Source organism: Ammospiza nelsoni, chromosome 2 (genome assembly GCF_027579445.1).
Source record: "Ammospiza nelsoni isolate bAmmNel1 chromosome 2, bAmmNel1.pri, whole genome shotgun sequence".
In the NCBI taxonomy this organism is placed as follows: Eukaryota; Metazoa; Chordata; class Aves; order Passeriformes; family Passerellidae; genus Ammospiza; species Ammospiza nelsoni.
This window is the reverse complement of record NC_080634.1, coordinates 71,434,645-71,455,349: the sequence shown is the minus strand read 5'-3', so window position 1 is coordinate 71,455,349 and position 20,705 is coordinate 71,434,645. Positions and strand designations below refer to the sequence as shown.

Genomic DNA, 20,705 nt, shown 5'->3' with positions numbered 1-20,705 from the left:
CCGGGCAGGGCAGGGAAGGGGCGCCCAGCCCCGCATCCCGCCCATCCCCGCCCCATCGGGGCGCCCCGGGCCGCGCTGGCGGCCGCGCAGCGCGCACGTGTGGCAGCCACAGGTGCCGCAGCCCCGGGGCTCGGTGCCGCTCGCTATAAGAGCGGCCCCGCCGCCGCCGCCCCGGCGAGACGGGCGAGGGCTGCGGGAGATGCAACAAGGCGCGGGGAGGCAAGGACCGGGGGCGGCGGGAGGAAAAGGAGGAGGAGGAGGAGGAGGAGGAGGAGGAGGAAAAGAAGGAGGAGGAAAAGGAGGAGGAGGAGGAGGAGGAGGAGGAAGGGGGGGAGACAGCTGATGTCTGTCAAAGCCGGAGCCGCCGCGCTCTCGCGAGAGCCCGCCCGGCGGTAGCCACGGGATGCGGGGCTCAGGTGCGGGCAGAGCGCAGCGCAGCGCGCCCGGCGCCGGGCAGCGGCAGGCACAGAACTGAGCCAGGGACGGAGGGAGGGAGCAGGGACACGGCGGGGGCCGGAGCGAGCCTCGCCGCCCGCTCGCCCACCCAGCCCAGCCTCGGCCACCGCGGCAGCAGCGGCGGCGGCGGCGGGGGCAGGGTCCGCTGCGGCACCGCCGCCACCACCGGCTCCGCCACCGCCACCCGCCGCTGTCAGCGGCTTCCCCGGCGGCAGGAGAGAGCCCGGAGAGCACTTTTCCCCCGACTTTAGGAGTGTTTGTGGATTTACATGCCAAGCCTTCAAGATGATGTCCATGAACAGCAAACAGCCTCATTTTGCCATGCATCCCACCCTACCTGAGCACAAATACCCCTCTCTACACTCCAGCTCGGAAGCAATAAGAAGAGCATGTCTACCAACTCCACCGGTAAGGGACAGACAGCTGCAGCTCTCTTCTTTCTTTCTCTGCCTTCCAAGCACACACTTTTCTTTCTTTCTCTCTCTCTCTCTCTCTCTTTCTGTATACTGCATGTATGTGTATGTGCATTAATAAAAAAACCGCTGCGAGGCACATTTTGACAAGCGGCGCTTAATGTTTTTTTCATGTCTTCCTCTGCAATCATCTGAGCGCCTGTGATCTTTTTTGAAAGCGGTGTTCACACGAGTCTCCGACTTCATCCACTTTCTGTATTAATTTTTATGACTCGGCCTCTGAAAAGGAATGCGTTTTATGTGCTCTTGTGTTTGACACAATTCCCCAGCTGAGAGTTACAGATCCATTTCTTCTCTTCCTTTCTCTTCTCCTTTCGTTCCATTTCCCCCCCCGCTTTTAATTTTTTAATTTATTTGTTCCTTTCATTCCTTCCTTCTCTCCTTTTCCGATTCCCCCTTGCTTCCTTACCTTTCTCATCTTTGCTTCTTTTCCCGTTTTGCTCCCTCTTCTCGCTTCCTACCCCTCCCATCCCCCCATTATTCTGCCCCATCCCCCTGTTTCCCCTCACTTCCCCGGGCTGTCGCCTGCCGTACCACGCTTCCCCCAATCTCTTGGCTCGATCCCACACTTCCCTTACGCGCTGATCGTCCTGCCGCCTTCCCGGCCGTCACCCTAACTTTGCCCACCTCTCTTCTCCCCTCCCTCGGCTTCCCCCCTCCTTTTCCACATCTCTCCCGCAACCCCGCGCTGTCCCCCGCCCGTCCCCTTCCCCCTCCGCACTTTGCCCCCTCTCTGCCCCCTTGCCCTCCTCTCCCCGCACCCCGCTCTGTTTTGTGTCTCCCGCAGCTGCAGAGCAATATCTTCGCCAGCCTCGATGAGACCCTGCTGGCGCGGGCCGAGGCTCTGGCCGCCGTCGACATCGCCGTCTCGCAGGGCAAGAGCCACCCGTTCAAGCCCGACGCCACGTACCACACCATGAACAGCGTGCCCTGCACCTCCACCTCCACCGTGCCCCTGGCGCACCACCACCACCACCACCACCACCACCACCAGGCGCTGGAGCCCGGCGACCTCCTGGACCACATCACCTCCCCGTCCCTGGCGCTCATGCCCGGCGGAGGCGGCGGCGGAGGCGGCGGCGGCGGCGGCCACGACGGGGCGGGCGGCGGCGGCGGCGGGGCCGGCGGCGGCGGGGGCGGCGGCGGCAGCGGCGGCGGCGGCGGCGGCCTCATCTCCACGTCGGCGCACCCGCACTCGCACATGCACGGCCTGGGCCACCTCTCGCACCCGGCCGCCATGAACATGCCGTCGGGGCTGCCGCACCCGGGGCTGGTGGCCGCGCACCACGGCGCCGCGGGGCAGGTGGCCTCGGCCGCGGCCGTGGTGGGGGCGGCCGGCCTGGCCTCCATCTGCGACTCGGACACGGACCCGCGGGAGCTGGAGGCCTTCGCCGAGCGCTTCAAGCAGCGCCGCATCAAGCTGGGGGTGACCCAGGCCGACGTGGGCTCGGCGCTGGCCAACCTGAAGATCCCGGGCGTGGGCTCGCTCAGCCAGAGCACCATCTGCCGCTTCGAGTCCCTCACGCTGTCCCACAACAACATGATCGCCCTCAAGCCCATCCTGCAGGCCTGGCTGGAGGAGGCCGAGGGCGCCCAGCGGGAAAAAATGAACAAGCCCGAGCTCTTCAATGGGGGCGAGAAGAAGCGCAAGCGGACTTCCATCGCCGCCCCGGAGAAGCGCTCGCTGGAGGCGTACTTCGCCGTCCAGCCCCGGCCCTCCTCCGAGAAGATCGCCGCCATCGCCGAGAAATTGGACCTCAAAAAGAACGTGGTGCGGGTTTGGTTTTGCAACCAGAGACAGAAGCAGAAACGGATGAAATTTTCCGCCACCTACTAGGGGCGGGCGGGAGGGGCGGCCCCGGCACCGGGGGCACCGGGGGGGCCGGGCCGGGGCCGCGGGGACGCCCACGCACCGCCACCGTCGCCTGAGACGCCGGGGGAGGCTCCTGGGGACCAAGGGACGATGTCGAAATTAAACGCGAACTACTCGGGGAGAAGGGGGGGGGGCGAGCGTGTGGGGGGGTGCGCTATCAATTATTAAAACAAAAAAAAGACACCGGGACACCAACGAGAAGAAGGAGGAGAGAGGAGGTAAAAACGCTCTAGAAGCCCAGGGGGGTCACTTGTGCGGCCCTCTCCCCTCTCTGCCCCCCAGCCCCCCGACAGAAAGCGGGAGAAAGAGCAACTTAAAGCGTAAACACACACAGACACACACCAATAAATACCGTGACAGCAACAGCCACACACCGAGAAACCTAAGTCACAACTTTCCGAAGGAAAACAAAACCGACCAACAAACCCGGAAGGCGAAACTGTTGGTGATGATGATGCTACGTTTGGTTTGGGTCTCTTTTCATTACTTTCTGCTTTTTTTTCTTTTCCCTGGCTTAGTAATGAATGAGGACAGCGGTGGTTTGGTGCGGGGGAACTTTTTCTTTAGTTGGCTTGGGTTTGGGTTTTTTTTGTTTGTTTGTTTTGATCTTTATTTTTCTTTGTTGTTTTGGGGTTTTTTTCCCTGTTGTTTTTTATTTTCCTTCGAATGCGGTTTTGCGCGAGGCTTTGGCGATGGGTCTTGTCTGTGCCGGGGGAACGGTGAGAGCAGGGCAAGGGCCGGGAGCGGGGGAGCGGACCCCCGAGGCTAGGGAGCAGCCCCTTTCCTCTCCGTTGTTGCCTCAATAATCCTAGCTAGCTCAAGGAAAACAAGGGGAAAAAAAGTTACCCCACAATCCCTTTGTGTCTCCTCCCTCGCCTGCGTGGTTTGCGTTTCCAGCTGTGTCCAAAGACGGGTCCCTCTCTCTGCAGAGATGCATCTGGAGGCAGATGCCAAACCTGCCAGAGCGGGGATGCTCTCCAAAAAATTATGTTCAGACTCATTAAGGCTCATGGTTAACTATGTTCTTTCTCCTCCCTCCCTCCCCGCTGCTCCCGACTGCATGCCCCCCGGCATCCCCACCGAATCTGCTGGATTTGGGTTAAGGTCCCCCCCTTGGTTTCCTCCAAGGGCTGGAGGTTATTGCACCCGGTAGGCAAAAGAAATCACCGGTGATGGGTTTGGAACGACATTTGTTTCTGAGGGATGTGCACGTTGGGAACAAACACACGACAAAAAACCACCTGGGCTGAAAAGTCGTTTATTGTATACCATAAACGTTACGTGGAGGAAGGCTTTTGGAAGGGGTGTGTGGGGTTCAATTTGCACTATCTCAGTCTCCTGGATTGGAAGCGATGATGTTATTCTCTAATAACCATGCTGGTATTGCTAATAATCGTCAAGGTGCGTTACATGTCTCACGGATTGAAAACAAACAAAATTATCAGGGCTTGATAGGTAAAAAAGAGGGTGACGTGCCGAAGCCATCTCTGACTCTGTCTCTTGCCGAGAGGCTTTCGAATAAAAAAAAAAATTCTGGAAAGAAAATACCATTCCGTTTAAATCAAAACAATCAACAGACTGAAATTATGCATGACATGACCTGAAAAAAAAATTTAAAAAGAAAAAAAAAAAGAAAAAAAAAAAAGGAAAAGAAAAGAGGGGGGAAAGGCATAGAAAGATCCGTGATAAAGTCTCGATATTATTTATCTATTTATTTATCTATTTATTTATCTATTTATTTTATGAATATTATTATTATTTTGTGTATCATTGTTTGCAGCGCAAACATTCTATGCATTTTGAAACTGAGCACTAAATAGACTAGCTTCTGGTAGAATCTTTTGTGGATGGTGTAATTTCACAGTTTAACTGCCTGTTTTCACCGAAAACACAAACGTTCTTGTCACGTTCTTGTATTTAGATTTAAAAGAGGGGGAAAAAAAAAGAAAAAAAGATAAGAAAGACGATTGTAAATATTTTCTTTAATGCACAAAACAACAACAACAACAACAACAACAAAAGGTTACAAACTGCAACCACGTGTGGATCCTGAAATGTCTCACTGAATAATCTACCTGTCCATGTATGTTTGCTGAGCTTTCTCCTTGGTTGTGTCTTTACTCTATTTAATTTCTATCAGAAATATTTCTGTACGCCAAAATACAACAGGGAGATGTGTCCCAGCATACTTACAAATAAAACAAACGTAAAAAACAGAATAGTTATTATTATCATTATTGGGTGCATTTAAAAAATAAAAAGAAAAATATTTCCACGGCTGGTAAATTCAAGGTATGGCCGTTAGGCGATAAGACTAATTCTACCAAAAAGAAAATAATGAGAGATGTATTTTTCTGCTAAATCCAGAAATCATTACTTTGAGATAGCTCTTATGTGAAAATCGGTGCTCTGAATAAAATTAAGTATATATTAGCTGCGTGTGTTTCTTGAAGTTTATTCTATAACTGCAGAATATAAATCAAAGTAAAATTTTAAGAAGGACTTCTGAAGTATTTCTTTTCAGTGTGCTGGAAAGGATTATGCACCTACAAAATATGTATAAAGAAGAAAAGCTTGGGTGGTTTCAGGTTTATATGTTGTTCTGACTGGCCTAATTGCACTTAATTATGTATCAAGATACTTTATTTTTATTTTGGGTTAATAAATATGAAAATCCTAAACTGATCTCTCCTTATGTTGTGAATGCAATTGTTCATTAGGAACGTATAGGATGCCACCTACTGCTTCAAGCGATCAAAGAACCTCTTTCTATTTTCTGATGACCTGTGACTAGATCAGATGCCAAATGTAAAAAGTTACTTAATAGCTGGGATTATTTCTTCTGTAGGCATATTTTAGCCAAATCTTTTTAATTTTGCCGGTAAATCTGTGAACCAAGACACGTGATGTTCAGAAAAGAATAATACGTTTAAAAAAGCTGTGATTTTAAACAACTGTTGATGTTAAAAAATAAGCACTAAAGGTATTTTTAAAAAAACCCATAGATCTCGTCCACCGGAAATTTACTTGTTTCTGTTGTTATTAACTTGAAATGTCATCAGAATTTTTAATAAATGCATTTGTAAAAATATTATTTTATAGAAAAGTATTACCGGATTTCATTTTTTGGAGAGTCAGGAATGAACAAATAAAAACAATTACAAATGCTGGGTTTTCTTTTTCCTCTGCCCCAAATGATTGAAATGTTGAAGGTGATACCACATTTGTATCATTCAGTAATGACCGATGTATGTATTGAAAAGTTGAGGAGTTTGTTTTGTAATAAGTACAATCCTTATCGAGTACAAAGAAAAAAAAAAGTATGTTAATAAAACAGATGGTGAAAAAAAAAAAAGCTTTGCAGAGTTTCCTATTTTTCATGGTAGGAAACTGTGCAAAACCAAAAAACGTCCCGCTTCCTGTCGGATGAATCTGAGTAGTTCATAAAGCCGCAAAATTCTCGCGAGGCTTTTTAAATAAATGCAAAGAGAGAAAGAGAGAAAGAGAGAAAGAGAGAAAGAGAGAAAGAGAGAAAGAGAGAAAGAAAGAAAGAAAGAAAGAAAGAAAGAAAGAAAGAAAGAAAGAAAGAAAGAAAGAAAGAAAGAAAGAAAGAAAGAAAGAAAGAAAGAAAGAAAGAAAGAAAGAGAAAGAAAGAAAGAAAGAAAGAAAGAAAGAAAGAAAGAAAGAAAGAAAGAAAAGAAAGAAAGAAAGAAAGAAAGAAAGAAAGAAAGAAAGAAAGAAAGAAAGAAAGAAAGAAAGAAAGAAAGAAAGAAAGAAAGAAAGAAAGAAAGAAAGAAAGAAAGAAAGAAAGAAAGAAAGTTAGTTTAGAATGTTTAACCTAAGCACTAATAAAACTTTTGCATCCGAGGGAAAAAGTAAGATAAAAGACGAAGAGGCAGAGCATGTGTTCCCATTTATTCCCCTACAGTGCGCAGCTTCTCGCATAGAGAAGAGCCATTTGTGGCCACAAAGATGTAGAAATCCCCCCAGTGCCCGTGTGCCAGGGCCGAGGCCGCTGCCGGGCGGCGGCTCCGGCGATTCCTGCTCTCCATCCTGCGCCCCTTGCCGCTGAGCGCTTCTCTGCTGTCATCCCTTGAACGGCCTTTCCTCCACAGCCGAGGTGTCTCGCCCCTCTCCTTGTGTTTCCTAGCGCGTTTTACCAGTCCTAAGTCTGCTAGACGCGGTTTGGCTCCCGGAATTTGTGCCTAACACTTGCTCTCCGCTTGCTTTCAACTTAGATTAGGCCATCATAAGTGAGTAACAGACACCCACTGCCACGGTCGTATTGATTTTTACTCTCCTGTGATATTAAGACTAATTCGGTCCTGGTTCAACAAGTAAAAAGGCTTCCCAGAAGGAGAATGAAGTGTCCTACAGCACTGACTTTATGGTTTATGTGCCTCCCTCCCCGCCTCCCCGTGTTACCCCTTTCCTCCGAAGAGAAATAGATTTGTCGAAAGATAATTATTTTAACTCTGACGGACTCGAGCGCATAAAGCTTGATAGCGCCGGTGGTGCCCTGTGTTATTCTGGCATTTCCCAAACGATTTTAAATCCCTCCAGTTATTTATATCTCGCTTTTCAGCCGGCACTATTTTTTTTTTTTTTTAAGCTTTATTATATTTACCTGCTGATTCCAAAGCGGAGGCAAGCCTAATTGATTTTTTAAAAGATCAGCAGCAGAATTCTAATCCGCTTGGGAACTTGTTTCCACCTGCCAGACGAGGGTCTGATTACGGGTAATTATGTTATTTAAGGGTTGATAAAAGCGCGGGCCCGGCGCTGCCCGGCTCCCTTCCTGGCGCGGCCGGGGCGCGCAGGGGACGCGCGGGGAGCGCGGGCGCGGCGGGGCCGCCGCCGTCACGTGCGCCGCCGCAAACACAATTACGGGGCCGCCGTTAATAATTCATGGGCTGAGATTTGGAAAATTAATAAAATGAATTATAACAAGAGGCTAATTAAAAACTTTAGTAATTGTTGTCAAGACAGCTTGATGGGAGGCGTGCTGCACGACGCTTCCCCCCCCTCCTCCCCTTCCCTTCCTTCCCCGTTCCGCTTTTGGGAAGCTTTTTCTTTTTCCTCCTTTGCGACCCCTTCGCACCTGAAGGAGGCTCGGTTTGGGAGAAAGGCAGTGGGTGAATATATAGGTCAGCTGAATACATAGGTCCCAGAGATGAGACCGAGGTGGTAAAACTGCAAGTGAGTCTCTTCGCATCGTAGCAAGACAGATAGGCAGGCGGCGGGCGGGTGGGTGCCTGGATGCATGAATGAAACCCAGGGCTCAAAAGTTAATTTAGAATAAGATGTCACGTATAAATCTTTGACGAAGCAGCTGCGGCAGAAGGAGAGCCCGCACCGGAGGGCCCAGCGGGCGGACGGGCGGCGCTGGGCAGCAGAGCCGGCAGGGCGGGCAGCCCGCGGGCACGGGCGCACTTTCCGCCTTCCCTTCCGCACCGGAGAGGGCAGCGGCGAGCGGAGCGGCCCCCACCGCGCCTGCTGCTCCGCGGGGGGCGGAGGCGCCGCGGGATGCTCGCCCTGCCCGCCGAGAGCCTTTCCGCCCGCTGGCTTGAGCTGCAGCTTTGGGGCGGGCGGAGCGCGGTGCTCCCGCGGGCAGAGGGGCCCGAGCCCGGTCCCTGCGCGGGTGCGGGTTTACGGCCCTGTCACAGCTCCGGAGCTCGCCGTGGCTGCTCGGCCAGGGACAGCTGCACATGCAAAATCTGCTTCCCAAAGTGGAGTCACTGCCCCTCTGGGAAAGCAGACGTCCTCCTTTGAACTGCTTTTTAACTCCTTCAGCCTACTTACCTAAGTGTACCTAAGCATCTCTAACTCTGGGGGGAAAGTGGTTAAACACTTCTTTTTGTTTTAATATAAAAATAAAATTTATCAGGCAGTCGGGGGGTAGGGAAAATTACTTTAAAAAAATGATGTCTTAAGACGTTAGTCACTCTAAACGCCGTACTTAAAGTATTTAAAAGGTTTTATATAAAAATTAATAATTTTTTAAAAGACACTCGGCCCCGGTACGTTGAAGATAAATTGTAACTTCTCGCTGATTTCCACAAGCGAGCCATAAAAGGCTCCGAAGTGCCTCGCTGGGTGAGGCTGCCGAGCGATACTGCCGCTCGCCCGGCTGCAGCGCGGGGCGGGTCCCGGTGCGGGCGCAAACCGAGCCCGGGTCCGGCAGCGGCAGCAGACAGACAGACAGACAGACAGACAGACTGCTCATGCTGCAAACACCCGCGTAAGGAGAGGGCTTTTCATCCCCTGCCCGCATGGAAGAAAGAAATTTAAAATTGTGAGGCAGAGCTAAAAGATGTAAGATCTGTGTGTATGCTTTTGGTTTTATTTTTTTGGCTGTTGTTCCTTTTTTTTTACTTTATTTTTAAAAGGGTGTTCCTTGACAAGAAGATAGCATGTCAACACGAACACATCGTTTTAGGGGCTGCGCGGAAAGGAGACGAGGCGCCAATATACATAACTTAGCCATTGATTATGGTCATTATATAAACCGAATTACTAACAAAAGTTTGTTCGGTAACTAATTATAGCTCACTAAATCTCTGCCTCTCTTCACTTCAGCATAATGTATACAAACTTTTGTACACGCGGATCAGAATAAAACAAAGTGTTGACAGCATCCAGCAGTGGAAATTCACTTACACAAGACTTTTTTTTCACTGAAGTGTTGACAATAAACATTTAATGAAGGCAGAGACTTGGATGTCTCCAGACAGTGTCAGAATACTTTAAACAGACCATTAGCATGGCTTCTTCTACTTCAAACAGAGCACACTATACCATAACATTATAAAAATACAAAGTATGAAACAAATAATCTGTTTATACAGATATTTTAAGCTGTTTTCACCAGCTCTGACATCCCCTGTATTTAGTAACAGAAACTTACTCATTTCAGATTACTCGCGCTTAAAAAATGTTAAATACAGTTAATGCAATATTAATCGCCCTTTGGTGATATAAAATGCAATATTTTCAGGCAGCTATTGAGCTTTTCTAGAGGAAGAGCTGATGAAAACAGTCACAGCTGAATAGTGGAGAGAAAAAAGCTCTGTATTTATTGCTTTTGTTTGGCTTTTGGCTACAGAGACAGGAACATTCTAATGGGGTAAGGACATTTATTTTATCTGCAATCTATTGCTGCTAGAGCAGGAGTGGCAGATGGGGTTTGGTGTTATATTCACAGAGTAATTTAGAGCAAATCCTAATAACTAATAATGATTTATGTTAATTTCAATCACTTATGTGACTTTATTAAAGCGCTGCTGTAAGAGGAATAGGAGGGGAGGGGGGGAGAGGAGGTACTGGAGGGAGACAAGCTGCGTCTGTCTGAGACCGAACCGTGCGCTTGAAAGGTTGCTGTGGCGGGCTCCGGCGAAATTTCTGACGCGACCAAGCAGGTTTTGCTTTTGAGACTCTCTATCGCCGGCGCTAATTTCTTTTTATAAAAGCCCCGTGTAGAAACCCCGGCCACCGACGGGAGGCAAAGCAGAATAGAGAGGGAGCAAGAGAAGAAGAGAGCGTTCGAGGGAGATTGGTGTTATGCAAAATGTATTGATTGTGTGTGAGGAACCTGCGATGCTCATGTGCTGGGCTCCCGAAAGAATAGAGGGGGCTACTGGCGAAATAGCTAAGGAAGCCCCAAATGTACATACAGGATAAGAAACTTTTATTCCGGGCTGCTTCAGCGTGGTGGAGATCTACAGCTCTCTACTCACGTTGCATCGGCTTTACTCCTCACTGGAAATCTCTAGGAGGCTTTACCCCACGGGATTTTGTATTCTTATTAGGGAAAAAGAAAATAATCACAATAAAAAATCTGCTACGGCAATGACCCTTTCGTATTTTCCCCCATAACCTTCAGCTTCATTGCAGCTGCTAACACTGAAATGTGCACACACATAAACACAGAGGCACACGTCGCCGTGTGTGCATTGAAAGAGGAGATCTTGGTGAAAGCCAGGAAATCCCAGAAAGCTAGCGCTGCTCTGCATAGGGTCGGTTTGATGTAAGAGAGAGGAGTACTTACAGGATTTTGAAAGGGGGGGTGCTCTTCGCTTCTGGCAATTTACTTTCCCAGGTACCTTTATGCGCTTTTCTGCCTTAAGGCATACAGTCTGAAAGTAAAACAACATCAAAGCTCCTTATTAACACTGTTTTACTGAAATCAGAAGATGAAGCTACCTGAAACGTTTAATCTGGTGTTAGCATTTATTTCCCAACTAAACAGCCAGAACAAAGTTAAAAATAGTCGGGGCAGCTATCTACAAGGCAGAGTGCAGGGGGTGACGTATGTTTCTGTCAGAACCCTTGAAATGCATCAAATAAACCTCAGGTTTTGCTGCATTCTAAGCCACTTTTTGTCTAATATAATTCCTCCTTGCAAACACCACTGCTGAAAATAACCTCTCTCCCACACCGCCAGGTGCACTAGGTGCGAGTTCCCTAACTTTTGGATTACTGGCAGGAAAGTCTTTTCTGCACTGCGAGATGACACTGCATTGTATATGCGACCGGATTCCACAGAAGGCATTTTTTGTGTACTCTGTGGTAGAGGACTTATATATATAGAAACATCTTTTTTTTAAAATCTAGAATAAAAAAAAAAAAAAAAAAAAAAAAAAAAAGAGAGAGGGAGAGAGAGAAATTCCCAGATTATGTACAAGGAGTAATGCCGATGTTCTTTCCTGCTCTTCGTTTGAAAGCGGCGCAGGACTTTCAAATCCGCCTGGGCGTGCACGCCTGCTTTTTGAACTGCAGCACGGCGGAGGCGCCGCGGGCGGGCAGCGCACAGGCGGAGCGGCGGGCGGAGCGGAGCGGGGCGCAGCTTCAGCACCACGGACAGCTCCGGCGGGGCGCGGGGAGGCTGCCTGCCTGTCTGTCTGTCTGTCTGTCTGCCTGTCTGTCTGTCTGTCTGTCTGTCTGTCTGCCTGTCTGTCTGTCTGTCTGTCTGCCTGCCTGCCTCTGTCTGTCTGTCTGTCTGTCTGCCTGCCTCTGTCTGTCTGCCTGTCTGCCTGCCTGCCTGTCTGTCTGTCTGTCTGCCTGTCTGTCTGTCTGCCTGCCTGCCTGTCTGTCTGCCTGCCTGCCCGACTCTCCCCCTGTCCGTCTGCGGCTGCACAGAAGCCTGTAATATGTTAATAGCCGTAGGGCATGCCCGAGGTGCCATCTCAAGCTGCTTCGCACACCATATGTCAGGCCGTTAGCCACATGGATCTATTAATCAAAGGGGGAGAGAGGAGAGGCGAGAGGCAGCGAGCGGGGGAAGGGAGCTTTTCATACCCCACCCTGTGTTGCTGTACACTTTCTCCTTTCATTTCTCCCAGATATAAAGACCCGGAGTACCTCGAATAGGCAGCTGTAATTCTCTTTTGATCTGCACTTTTATAGCCTCGGTGTAACCAGCTCGGGTTAGTGGATAGCGATATTTGAGGGAGAAAGGGGGAATGCGTCGCGTTTCCCCCGGCAAAGGATTTGGTTTTAAAGTGCTGCTCAACTTCTGTGACAAAAGGGGTCTCTGTCCACCCCTTCAGCCCTCTCCTTGCGGAGGGTGTGTCTGAGGAGAAGGCTTTTTCTAGCGAATCAAGCATCGTCTCCCCCGCAGGCAGCCAGAGCTCTGGCTATCCTCACCGCTTTCATATCTGCCCTATTGCCTATTGCCTCACATCATTTCTTCAAGGAAGGTTTGTCCCACGTGAGATCCACGAAAGGGTTGGATCCACAAAATTACCGAGAGAAGGAGAAGAAGCAGTCTGTATAGAAGAGTGCTGCAAAGCTCTTGTGTGCGTGAATTTTTCATGCAGCCCTCAAAGTCCCCACATAAAATTCTGCCTTTCAGGCTCAGCACCTGAGAAGATGCACGGGCTCTCAGGTCTGGTTTCTACTTTTGTTTGGAGGACAGGGTTTTGGGGGGACTTTGATTTCAGGGTTAGAATGAACATGCTCGCACGGGCTCCTCCTGGACCTCGTTTGCCTGTCCGTGGGTGACGCGTTGGGGCACAGCCCCTGCAATTGACACTTCCCACCTAATTCCGAGGCCACCGGAGTTTTAAAATTTTTTTTCCTTTCACGGTGACCATGAGGGAGCATGAAAGAGACTGACCTTTCGTTCAGATACCTGCTGCATAAAGTTTTGAATTTCTAGATTATTATAAAAGCAGCAGCTCAGGAAAAGGGGTCAGGAAAGTTCCTGAGTGGTGGAGGAGGGGAGGGCAGGATCATTTCAGTGTGCCAGGATCCTGCAGCAGGGACCCTGCGGGTGAATGGGGCAGGTTCCCTACCCCTGAGCTCCAGGTCAAGTGACACGCATGTGTGTGATGCAGATGATGGGAGAAACACCCGAAGAAGAGGAAAGGATGGATGCAGGCTACAGCTAACACAAGGATAAGCTTTGTTGCTTTGCAGGTTTATATAAATAGCACAAGGTCCCCTAGCTGGTTGAAATTCCCTGTGTTGGTACAGAGAGGCAAGTAAGAGGGAAGAGGCACTTGAGACTTTGTGCAATTGCAGACGTAGGATAGTAACCCTATTGATATGTATTGTAAGGCACAGTGCATAGGTTATGTTGAAGTCAGTCTTTAAGTCTAACTTTCGACTTATTTTCTAACATTTTTCCTCTTTCTGTGGATGGAAAAATAACGAGTGCATCTATGCTTAGATCTAAAGCTGGCACCCATCTTGCAGAACGTTTGCTTTAATACAGATTGCATTAAACCTGCAAAAATATGAGTGCCTCTCAAAGCAATACTTTACATAAAGACAGAGGGAAATGCATGGGCTGAGCGTCAGTTGATTCTTCATTTCCACCTAGCAAAGAGTCTCTTATTACCTTTAAATTTTGGTGCACACACCACCCATCATTTTCTTCCTCTATTTAAAAGGTAACCCATATATCTGTCGTTTTAGGTTTCCAAAGACTCGTAACTTAATTCCTTCAGGCTATTCATCAGCACAGTAATTAAACTAGCAAATGGATGTAAATAAAGTGAAATTGGTTTCATGACAGATGAGCCAAAGAGGCCTCTGACATGAAACAAGCCAGGACAATAATTATTTCTGCACGGGGCTATATGAGGAACTCCATCTAGATTTATTAGGTGCTGCAAGTTATTTGCTGGGAGAAGGCAAGACAGGAGGACTCACTTTAATTTGACGGGATTTTTTTCCCCCTCTTTGCATCCTAAGTAGGTTAGAGAGATAAAAATCTGGATTTAACTTTGGCAATACTCTGAGATGCCTCTGCCCAAAGTAAAAACACGCAGGGAAAATAGGTAGTACAGGAAGGGCTTATTAAACAATTTCTTCCCAAACGCTTAATAGGAGAAAATCTACTTTAAAACACTCCTCTCGAACCATCCCCTGTTAAAAACAAAACCAAAACCAAAAACAAACCCAAAAAACCAAAACCAATCCAGACCACTGTGAGAGCCTGCATGTGCTTCTCTTTTCTACAAATATGCATATGAAACAGTAGAGGCAATAGAAAGAAGGAAGATTTGGAGACCTTGGGAATTCTGAAGAGCTTCTCTTAAAAAATAAATAAATTATAATCTCGGCTAAATGGTGTCTGTTAAGATCACCCCGCTCCCTTTTCTCTGCCAAGGAAAAGTTTATTGCTGCGGAGGAGAGAAGAGAAAAGGGCTGTGAAAGGGAGGGTATGGATTCTGCAAGGCTCAACTGTAATTGGAGCCATCAGGTCCAGCTTGGAGTGGAAGTAATATACAGAATAAATAAAAAAGGGGCTCTCACAGCAGGTGCAGATTAGTCCCTTTTCCCCTGAAAAGATTAGAAACTGACTGCTTTATGCTTAAACGTACTCTCAATTATTTAAGCGCCCCTTCGTGATTAGCAAGTAAAAGTAACGCTCCAGAGCACTGAAGAAATGAAGCAGGAATAACACGGCTTTCGCCCGGCTCACGCAGGCTCTCCAGCCGGCACACGGCTCGCTCCCAGCGCCCGGACCCGGGAACTCTCTGTGGATACACACACCTGTAGGGTGGCAAGGAGACAGGGAGGGGAAAAGGAGAGGGGAAGGAGAGAGGGCAGATTCAGAGGGGTAAAAATTCCGCTGTCAGGGCAGTGCAGGACCAGCCCAGCCGGGTTTCAGAGGCGATTGGGATCGGTGGGCAGATTTTCACCGGAATGCTGAACCCCTAACATATTTTCCACTGGGAAGGGGAAAAAAAAAACCCCAGTCTCACACCAAAATCGCAGACACAACCCTTCCCCCCCAGCCCCTCCCCAGGCATTCTCTTTGAATGGGCTGGAAATGAGCCGCGGACGCCTGTGTTTGCATACGGCAGTTTGATCAGGGTTCACATCTTTCTGCAATCAAATCAGAGGCGCTTTCCTCCCTTCCTCATGGAGGGGACTATGATAACTGCAAAGCCGAGGAGAGATCCTAAAGGGACCGAAATCCCCTTATGTCTGAAGCTGTCCCTTTTAACACACACCAGACTAATTATTTAAAAGTTCTTGTAAAATTAGAAGACATAGCCCAGTCCTTTAATTAGAATACACTGTGAATAGGGATAGCATATGGAGGGGAATGTCAAGAGGAGGGTGCCAGGGGCAGATCCTAGGAAATCTGTATTCATTTCTGCCTCCTATTTGTTCAGTAATCTCTACCATCATAACTAAATCTTGGAGCACTGATGTAGTTCGAGTTGTTGTTGACTCAACGTCAAAATTCAATCACTGGGGGTTTTGCATCAGCCGGGCCACTTATTTGTCTAATAAATCCGTCATTTTGTAAGAAAAATATTTGAGCAGCCGTACTTGACCTCTTGGTATCCACAAGCCACATTTATTTCTACCAGTTTACAAATGCAAAGTGGAGATGATCATCTTAATGCCTCGAGGTACTGAGTTGATTTCTGATTGGATTTTAGATGGAAATGTCTATTTTAAATACCCCGTGATTAAATTGTACATATAATAGAATTCATGCCTCTTCAAACCAAACCGTGATTTGCAAACCCCGAATTTATTTTAAAGGAAATATTGTTTAGGCAAAGGTGGTTTCTTAAATGATTTGTGACACCCCCCGCAGTAAGATTTTATTATAGCCGGGCATCTTTCTCACTGGAAAACTTATTTTGACCCTGGAGCGTTCGTATGCGTGGAAAAGTGTCAGAGGGGGTGAGGCGGTAGAACTCCCGTTCGAGGGTCCATGCCATCCTGTGCTGGATGATTTGCTGCCTGCTTATATGCATATTTCTTCCGAAAAGGGGGCCGCGCTGCACAAGTTTAATTGCTACTGGGGGGAAATAACTTTTGTGTTGCGGGAAGGGAGATGAGGATGGAAGGATGGGGCGGAACAAGGTCAGTGCCCGGAGAGGGGAGGTTTGGGAGCCCTCCTCCACGGCCACATGTCCCGGGAGCCCCCAGGGCCGCCCGCACCCCCAGCCCGGCCCGTGGGTCCCGCTGCCCGGGCATGCCAGCGCCCCGAGCCTTCTCTCCGGGAGCGGGGGCTGCGGGCGCGCCCCTCGGGGAGCGGCGGGCCCGGCTGCTGTCCCTGCACTGCCCCTGCCGTGAGCACCCCCAGCCGCTCGCTGCTCTGCTCCCACCCCTCGAGCTCTCCCCGTGGGCGCTGCCGGGGTCTGTCCGTCTCCATGGAAATCGAATCCAGCCCGGGCCGCGGTCATTATTCCAGCATTAGAGCCGGCGATCGATTCGCTCCCCAGCACCCACTGAGGGCCAGGCTGGAGCGGCCGGCCGCATCCCGGAGCATCCCCCGACAGCCACCACCGCCTGCAGGAGCGGCCGATGCAGGGAAGGGGGGAAAAGGGAAATATTCCAGCATATTGGAAATATTAATGTTGGCTTGTAGGAATTAATGTAATGGGCCATGGTTATTAACAACTTATAAAGGCTTAAATCAATATAAATTAATTTAATTATGATTTCTAATTGCATTATGCATGATCAATTTGAAACACTACATTAAAGATAATTAGAGCAGGGTGCTAGTCACTAATCACTTCCCTAAGAGCTTAATGAAAAGGAATGCCATGTATTACCTGTGGGGCGGACCCATGAAATAATATAAATGCTTGTTTTCCAATGGAAAATAATTATACCTTTTAATAGATGTTTTAATCACTTTATTGTAAGCACAGAATGGGTTTGGGCTTTTTACATGGCCTTGGTTGAATTTTCCTGGTGCTGATTGAAGTGCTGATGTGTTACGAGTCCACCTATTGATGACCCAAAGGAAGACTAACTTTTATGTAAAAGTGTCATGCTGTCCTCAGAAGCTAGTGCCAAGAGGTCACAGTAGATGGAGGTCCTAGCTTAGCATAATGGGTTTAACATTTCCATGACATCATCAGGGAATCTGAAAAGGAGTCTAAGGATAATCAGAGTGGTCATTCAGAAGCAGAGTAAATATTTTATGAGGATATATAGAAGACAGGAAAGAAGGTTGTCAGAAAGGTGAATCTCTACTTCTTCATGCTCTATGAAGAAGGTTTTTCACTTGGTACCAATTTTGATTGAAAACTCTTGTATTGTTAATAAAAAAAAAAAAAGGAGATCATGACCATTGGAGAGGTGAATTCTCCTTTAGGGGATGATCTAAATAAATTTGTATTCGTGGTTGTCTTGAGGGGTTATAGGATATTTTGCTCTTACTTTTTATATAAACATATCCTTAATTGATTATTTGTCAGGGATATTGTCACTTACTCAGGGATCTGCTCCTACATTAACAATAAAAGTTCATTTATTGCTAAAATTAAAAGCAACCAATGTAAATTAATGACTTGTACATGGACATAGTGAGGCAGATTAATTGAAAATGCCTTCCCTGTGATTAGCTTTATTTTCTTATCTTTGCTTGATAACTGAAGCAGTACATGCAGCATATGCCTTGGTTAGACTCATTATATAATTCATAGTTTTCAGAGAAGTAATGTGCAATTAGGGAAACTGAGATTTGAGGAGAACAGTAAAGAACAGTAGTGCATAATACTCACATTTGTCACAGCAAGACCTGTTTGAAGAATTTTCCTTCTTTTAAGTTGTGATTGAGACCTAGAAGCTTTGGGATTCCTGAGGATAACACTGAATAAAGTGAATAAAAAGAAGAAGTGAAAAAGAGAGCTTAAATGTCACCCAAGGAGTATAGCCCTTCAAGGCTAAGTTATTAGGAACATACTGATTTTAGTACTGAACCATGACTGCAGACAACTCTGTGGATGGAAGGATTCCAAGGATATACAGCTGTTCTTTTCCACAAAGATTCCTGTCTAAAAGTGCATAGCAGAATAGCTGTCCCCCCACTCCACCATGTCCTGCAGAGGGAAGCTAAAGGCAGAAATAAGCTTACTTTGCATAAGAATTTCTAAACATTTCAGTGAAATGGGACAAACTGCAGGATGAGTCTGGTCATTCCCTCTGTTGTTCACAGTTTGAAATGATGTGGCCTCATACTGCCAAGATCCAGGGACAAGATCTGAGAGCAATTTATGGAAAGGTTTTAAAAAGCACAGCTCTCCAATCTCAAACTTGCTATTTTTCATAACAACAACAACAACAACAAATCCTTTGCAGAGGCCCTTGGTTCTTGAAAGGAAAGCTCTTCTATATGGAAGTAGAAATAAAAACATAAAGCATCTTACACCTCAAACGAAGGGTGGGATATCAACATGGCTTAAAACATCCAGATGAAAAAGCCTGATAAATACCAGTGGAGGCACATTATTGTGGCTTCTGTATCCCTTCAGCTGCAGTAGCTATTCCAGTTGCTGTGACTTTCTTGCATCCTGACCCTTGCTCTAAATAAAATGATTTCCATGACTTAATCTGTCACTAGTGAGGAGTCCCCAAGCATTGAGTCTTTGGTAGCCAAAGAGCTCACAAGGAGAAAATAGTCTGGATTTCATAAATAGCCCAAGGACTAAAGCTTGTATGTAAACTCATGTTGAGATATGCCTTAATCTTCTCTGCCTTGAATAAATATTGCACCATCCTAGGTTTTTCCTTTCTGCACCAAAGCTGGGGAAGTCTTATCTACCAAAAAGTGCAAGTGAGTATCAGCTCATACATCTGCTTCTAAAAGTATTGATTTTTCTCCTTTTTTTTTTTTTCTAAGTAGAAGCATAAAGAAAATCTTTGTTTTTTCAGGGGACCCTTGGTTAGAAAAACTTCACCTCCATGTTGTTGAGTGGCTAGGTTGAGAACTACATGGACTCTGTGTTTATGCTGTTTTTTTCATATAGCAATTGATTTTAGATACCACTGCAAACCAAGGAGGGGACATGAGTGCTGTTTTTATGCCAGGGAATGGAATGAAAATAACTCTGTGAGATATAGTGGCAACAGAAACAAATATATTGCTCTGTAGTTACAGAACTATCCTGTGCTTCTCTCTCTAAACTAAATCCAGTTGTTAATGAAACAAATACCTTAGTGGTTCAATCATCTTAGTGGTTCAAACATGTTTGCATGCTTTTGGAGACCTTCTGAATGATTGGCATATTTGCAACAGTGGCAATTCACCAGAGCTTTAAGATTAATTTTTGTAAATTTTTGCTCAAGTTTTTTTTGTTAAATACAAAATTGATTTTTTGTAATCTAAATTTAAATAAAAGGATAATTTAAATTCATCTTAATAGCTATTTTTACAGTTTATAGGTATTTAAATAGTCTATATTAAAAAAAAAAAACGTTTGCTGGCTGGCATTTCAAGGCTTCCCCTTTTCTGATTGATGGATTTTTTTGCAAAATTCACTGACAGCTGCAGGCAAATATGTTAGCAGAAACTTTAATAAAGTCTTTGTTTTTTAAAGCTTCAAAATGAAACCTGGATGTTTTAGTTTTCAACAATAACACTAAGTACATTTTGATCAGTGGCTGTTTTAGTGCAATGCAGGTAAGATAATTGTGTCTGACCAGGTTGTCATTGTGATTGTGATAGTGAGCTGTCACACTTGGTGTTAATATGTTAGGTTGCAATGCTATATTTAAAAAAAATTAATGGTGCAAAGACTGTATCACAGTATCAGCTAATTGGACACTGGGTACCATGATATTTTGAAAATACCCAGGGTTGTGCCTGAGAAGTTTCTAAGTAATATGAAAAAAAGGAAGGTCTTTTTAGCATCCATGGGAGACTGAAGAGGATGAGGCTCTTAGCATGTAATTAAATATTAATAATAGGGAGAGGTTGGACTTATTTTTATTCTCTAAAACATTGTTAATAAGTCTCAGTCTGGCACTGAAAACATTAGGCACATTACTGTGTGTCTCACCTTTTTAACCTTGTTTGCATGTTTTAAGTAAACATATTTTAAGGGTTTTTTTTTGTGATTAGTGACAAAAACAATATGTATGTTAAATCAGTGCTGGGCTTGGGAAAGGAGCACATTCTGGCTCAAATTCATCTGCTGCAAACTGAGTAAATCATGATAGTCACCAACAATTTTATCTGTATTTAAACTGCACATGGCTTGGTTGTCCATAATAAAGGTCAAGAAAGTGGAGCTTAAGTTATCCACAAAAAGAAAATAAAAAGTAGGAACATTAAAAAATAAACTGTATTAGGAAACAGATAAATATAATGACTTTCCTTACTCTCAATCATATGCTGCCAGATAAGTGTTAGAGTCTGAAAAATTGCACTAATGAAGCTATTTGAAGGCTTTTGTGGACAACTGCTTACTCTTTGAAGATTAAATGAATGATGTTGATGTGATTAATCTTAGTACAGGGAGTGATGCAGCAGCCAGAAAATACCTTGGTGATTTTCATAATTAAACTGAATCAACATTTCAAAGAAATGCCAGTGTTATCACTTGTATATTAGAATTACATTCATTAGACAGAAGAAACAAATAATTTGAGCAAACAAGATTTTCCTTTTGGTGTACTGAGACTTCTGTCAT

General features: G+C 46.3%; 1 protein-coding gene across 2 annotated transcripts; it reads left to right on the top strand.

The window, feature by feature from the left end:
* Positions 1 to 741: 741 nt before the first annotated feature.
* POU4F1 (POU class 4 homeobox 1) lies at positions 742 to 2,766 on the top strand. Of its 2 annotated transcripts, XM_059466468.1 has the most exons (3): positions 742 to 864; positions 1,717 to 1,978; positions 2,072 to 2,766. In XM_059466468.1, exons 1-3 carry the CDS (start codon positions 742 to 744, stop codon positions 2,764 to 2,766), a joined length of 1,080 nt encoding a protein of 359 aa, XP_059322451.1. The 2 variants fall into 2 exon arrangements, with proteins under 2 accessions (XP_059322451.1, XP_059322450.1); XM_059466467.1 differs by having other exon boundaries at positions 1,717 to 2,766.
* Positions 2,767 to 20,705: the final 17,939 nt, after the last annotated feature.